The sequence below is a fragment of the Sinohyriopsis cumingii genome, chromosome 2, assembly GCF_028554795.1.
Source record: "Sinohyriopsis cumingii isolate HCF-2022 chromosome 2, ASM2855479v2, whole genome shotgun sequence".
NCBI classification, from domain to species: domain Eukaryota; kingdom Metazoa; phylum Mollusca; class Bivalvia; order Unionida; family Unionidae; genus Sinohyriopsis; species Sinohyriopsis cumingii.
The window spans coordinates 52,419,168-52,425,167 of record NC_142962.1 but is presented as its reverse complement, the minus strand read 5'-3'; the positions used below and the strand labels follow the sequence as shown (position 1 = coordinate 52,425,167).

General features: G+C 36.5%; 1 protein-coding gene across 1 annotated transcript in view; it reads left to right on the top strand.

Moving 5' to 3' along the window:
- Positions 1–548: 548 nt before the first annotated feature.
- LOC149804853 (CB1 cannabinoid receptor-interacting protein 1-like) overlaps positions 549–6,000 on the top strand; it is a 28,918-nt gene continuing 23,466 nt past the window's right edge. The window contains exon 1 of the mRNA XM_089945299.1: positions 549–1,232. Within this exon, the coding sequence (XP_089801425.1) occupies positions 1,066–1,232 (167 nt within the window). The 5' untranslated portion in view covers positions 549–1,065. The remainder of the gene's footprint in view (positions 1,233–6,000) is intronic.

The window sequence follows — 6,000 nt, the reverse complement described above, 5'->3', positions numbered from 1 at the left end:
GAGATAGTGCTCAACCCATCGCTGCAGTTGTTTCCCCTGGTCTGTGATGACTTCACCCGTCTTGGACTTGAGGGGGGCGGTCTTGTAGCTGGGGGGGGGGGCTGTCGCCTTTTTGATACCCTCATACATTCCTCTTGTATCCCCGGTGTCGGGAATACAAGAGGAATGTATGAGGGTATCAAAAAGTTTAAAAACTTTAAATATGATAATACATTTAAGCTTGAAGTCCGAAAGCATAGTTCCATGATAATATTCAAGGTTCCTTATGGTAAATTCCTCTGCAATTTAAATATGTCCAGCTTCTCTTCTGTGCCATAAGGTCGTAACGTTTCTTGTCGTGTTAATTGAATAGCTTTTAGCTTAGTTGGAGATGGATTAAAGCGTTTACTAAAATGAATAAAGGTCGCAGGATTATCATATGAAACCTAACGCATGCTTACTGGAAAATCTAGTACATCTCTACGCTAAGATATGACGTAGTTGTCCTGCAATAAATATCTACAAAACAACTGTATTTACTAACAGGTGCTTTCATTTATCTAACTGCGTTATATATCTTCCTGATATGTGTGTCAAGTGAACTAGCTTTATTATTAAGGAACTGTGTTTTACTCTACGGTTATAACTAATCTTGACTTCTTGGACAGTCGATTCGTTACTTATACAGACAAAATTAAGTTTTCCAACTATCTGAGCACCCGCATCCACTATCCTTAAATTAGTTGTGACAGACGATATTAAACCTGCCTTGGATCGACCACGGTAATTATCTTTGAGCTAATGTTTCTTCGCTAAGACTGTTAGTTGATGCATACCTTACGGTCCTATCCAGTAAATATGTGTTGCAACGGCTGATTCATATAACATTGAAAGTGGGGGAAGGTCAGAAATAGTACTATATCTGCAGCGTCTCGTGAAAAAAAAGAGAAGAAATTGATCCATTGATTATCTAACTTGCAGTCAAGGGGCTTGGAGCAGACGACAATCTACTATTACAGTGCACCTGCCTGGTCCCATGGATCCAGTGTATATTCGGACAATGATTCAGATTTATACCGACTCAAAATGGCTTTAGAATTCAAATGCAATCTTTTTATTAAGAAACTGAAAGATGGTGGAACAGTTTATCTGAAACAGGATGGAGAGCGATTTCAGCAAGCTCAGACGATTAAATTGAATACCAACACTGACTATGAAGTACGCTTGAATATCCGCCCTGCTCTAGAGCTTCGGTAAGTTTACCGTTATGTTGTATACATACATATTTATTGTAAAAATGGATATCTCTATAGATACAGCAGCCACTTAGAGATTAAGACGCAATGACTTTGCACTGTACAGATATAAATGAGTATTCAAAGATAATAGCGAAGTACGAATTTCGATGTAATTAAATGACTATCGTTCTTAACAAAAGAATAAGAAATGCTGATTACGTTACACAAATATATCAAACTTACAATATTAAATAATAGATGCAATATATACAACTATGACAGCTTCGACTATCTCAGTACAATATTTCGTTAAAAATATTTTACAATTAGTAAAATTATAATCCCAAAGTGAACGGAGGGCGCGGGGCTAGCCAGTCTTGCACTGTATATTAATTTTTTTCACATTGGCGAAGATTTTCAAGGAATGTCCGAAATTAGACACTGTATAACATGACTGCATACACTAGAAATATAACACCCGAAGTGGTTGTGACAAAATTAAATTGTAAGCATACTGTTCAAACATTTCATTGCACATAAACCCTTTTATTGACAAGGCAGGATGTATGTGTAAAATTAAATTCTGCGTCGACGAGACAGTCCGTCTCTATGTGCTTTTTTTGTAGGTAAGTTGGTTGGTATTTAGGTAGGTAGTCGATCTGACTACACACACACACACACACACACACACACACACACAAGTCATCGTATCATATAGTAGGCTACTCTGACTATCGCTCTAGACTTACATATACAAGTAAAATTCAAAAGCAGGCTAGAATTTCCAGATATTGAAATAGATCAACGCATTAGCTTATGATGAAATTTATATGGAGTAATTCAAGTTGAACTGCTGTCTTCGTCCTATTAAACCTTTTAATTGGATTTGGCAATTTTAATTAGATTGGGTCATTTTAATTGGATTAGGTCCTTTTAATTGGATAGGGTCGTTTTAATTGGACTCGGTCATTAGATGATGTAAATGGAAACATACCTTCAGTATTCAAAAATGATGCGTATAGCTTTGACACTCACGAGCGATCTCTTGGTTTGAAATTTAATTTTTCTTCTTGTCTGAGTTTCAGAAGCCATCCGTTTCTGAAAATGCATTGTCTTGTATCTATCATTATACCTAATAGCATTAAAAAGAGCTCATATGTGATGTGATTTTCATTTTTAACGTATCTTTAACAATTTTTCAGTCATATCGCTACAATGTCTGCACTGTGGCAGTTTATAGTGATGTCTAGCACTGGGGCATCATGCCGCAGACATGTAGCATGATGTCCCACCCAGTCACATTATCCTGACACCAGGCCGACCAGTCCTTACACTAACCTCTTAATGCTGAACGCCAAGCGAGACAGCTGTTAGTACCATTTTTTTAAAGTCTCTAGTATGACTCGGCCGGGGATCGAACCCACGACCTCCCGCATCCGAGGCTGACGCTAAAAGAGCTCATAATACGATGTTTCATAGCATTGAGCATAGCCAGAAATAATCTCACATGTATTGAATGAAAGGTGCAAGATAATATTTAAGTTCGATCGATAGAATGTGCCGTATAAATGACGCAGCCAAACGTTGTTGTATTATCCAGTCATATGGAGATCTACAGTCACAGCTCGCGTTCCACTCCACCCACTCACCCCCACCCCACCCCTACCCCCACCCCCCAAAAAATAAAGAAGAAAGTGTTACACTGGAACATGATTTTTTTCCCTGTTGTATTGCCTCATTATATAATGAATGTGCATTGTTAGATTTATATGCTACAGTTTTTTCTTTACGAGCTATTTATAGCATGCCTAACTTTCCATGTAATGTTTTAAGATTCAATTATTAATGCTTATGTTCCCTCACGATACAGTATATATTTTAAACCGGCATCTCAGCAATCATCTTGCGTATTATTGACTGCATATAGTCTAGACAAGTTATAACACCACGCGTTTTACAGTCACCCAGATTACCGCCATTGGCCACCCTAACACTTAGAAACAAAATAAAATCTTCTACCTGGATGTCTTTCTTTAAACCAAGATATCCGTCTCTTATTGCCTACCGTTATGACCAAGTATATAAGACTATTCGCCTACGGTAAATGCGCTCGACAATTGCAAGTAATGCACAAGGAGTTGCAATGATGCATTAACATGGTGTCTATTCTAAGAAGGTAAGATATATTTCTTTCATTCACTGCCCGAATTATCCGCGTAATTTATATCTTTCGGTGACTCTGGCATGTAAATATGCAAGTAATTAAGTCATGAGTAGTTTGGATGAGTACGATAGTCCTAACACCTTGAAAAGGCCAAAGGTGATTGATCCCCAAACTAAAATTTGTACCATGGAATGTAAACGCAGGGAATAAGGTTAGTCGGATTCTTTTGGTCACACTTTATTACATCTAATATGTTCATCAGTCTGGTTCTCTGTTTTTACATCGGCCTACGTACATGCATGTACGTCTGGAAGGATACCTACGGATTTGTTAGTGTGTACTTTTTTAGGTACCTACTGGTATCTGTTTACAGTGTACATGCAAATACGTCACAGAACGTTTTAATATGTACTTTATTTAGTAGAGTCAACATGAAATATATTTAACAATTCTACACAAGACATAAAACATACAGCAAGGAATCTTTTGACGGTACAAGAGGTACATATAACATTTAAGATAATAAATATGAAATAATCAGTGGCGTAACAAGAAATTATGTTACCACCAACCATCACAATTTTGGAGCACCTTCCCAGGATTTTTTTCTGTTGTCTTTTTTTTTTTTTTTTTTTAGTTTTGTTTCCCTGATCAACATTTACAAGCGATGCATGAATGCAACCCTATTTCATAACTGCCTACGGTCTATGATCTTATTAATTTAAGGTAAAACATTCTCGCAGAAAACTGCTTAGTCATAGTACATTATTCTTTAACAGTCATTTCAACACTTTAAGGTCTTCAGATACTAAACTTAATCCAGGTTAGACCCCAGTGCCAAGGCAGACGACAGGTAGAAATTATAGCGTTTTCTTCTTATTCCTCAAGTACAAAAATGTTATAACATAAAGTCTAAGAAAGTAAAAACTGAATTCCTTGTCGCAAGTTTGTTTTACCTATGCAATACTAAATAGAATACGGCCTAGTGGTTAGAGCGTCCGCCTCGGATGCGATAGGTCGCGGGTTCGAACCCTGGCCATATCATATCAAAGACTTATAAAAATGGTGCTTGCAAATGCCTCGCTTGGCGCTCAGCACTAAGAGGTTAGTGCTAGAACTGGTCGGCCTGGTGTCAGGATAATGCGACTGTGGGACATGATGCTTTATGTCTGCCCCATGATGTCCCAGTGCTAGACATCATTATAAACTGTCACACTGCAGACATCGTAGTGACATAACTGAAAAATTGCTAAAGCTACGTTAAAATCCAACACACACAAACACACACACACACACACACACACACACACACACATATATATATATATATATATATATATATATATATATATATATATATATATATATATTTACTAAATAGACTCTTAAACTTTACTCTTACATGTAGTCATTCGTCTGTCTCTTTGTCTGTCTCTCTCATAGTCTTATATATTGTTAGATGGTCAGATTACACCAGCAAATTGTTTTATTATAAACTTTTCAATGTGTACATACTCTAAATTGCATAGCAAACGGTTAAACTATTCCCAGAATAAAATCATCGCTGTCATTATAACTTTGTAGATGAAAGACATTGAGACCCGGTTTTTGCATCTTTAGATTAGCATGAAAGCGTTTACCAAGAATATAAATTTCGCTGTCCAATAAGTTGATTATATTTATTTAGCTGGTTGAAGGTCTGAAGAGTTTGTACGCGATGATCCTGCGTCCTTCGTTCGTCCTTCTTTCATCGCCCGACACACTGGGTGTCTTCATGTTATTTGTACATAGTGAATTACGAAGCAAAGCTATAATTGTTTCCATTGCCAAGAGCCACAGTTTCGCATTTAGATTACGACATCGGTTTATAAGGACATAGAACACAATTAATTTTACTATATATTATCTACATTTGTTTCTCAGTACTGACTTTTCCACTGTATGACAATCAATACAAATCATATGTTAATCTAAAATACCTTCAAATAGGTTTGTCTGTAAACAGAACAGCATGTAAACAGAACACATATTTCACTTCCGGATCATCACCAAGGCCTGATCACTCACTGTGCACTGTTGCCAAAATACACACGGACAACCTACCCTGAGCTCATATTCTCAAGAATAAACAATTACCTTTAATCCCTACTAAACATACATAGATCTAACTCTTCTGTCACCACCTAAATGAGAGAGGAAAAAATGTTCTAAAAACAGACTAGAACTAAATTAGTCGGTACTGAACCGGAACTATTAATTGTGACCTGATTCCTGACAGCCCAAATCTTTTATGGCCAATTTTAGTCAAACTTTTGCATGCCACACCTATTTCAACTTTATACACGAAATCTCTTTGAATTTCCTTGCAAACAAGACATGTGACACCTGTCAGAAAGTGTGTGGTGTTGGTGTTCCACAGGGTGCAAGTTTTGGTCCATGTGCTCTTGAGAAACCAAAACTAAATTTGCTATATTTTTCAATGCAGTAAAATTCTAATTGTGACACAAAATAAGGCATGTCTGAAAATATGTTTGAAATTTAAAAATGTTGATAAATTAAATTTTAATGGAAATTTAAATAAACATTTAATTTTTTAAACAAAATTTTATTGAAAAATTC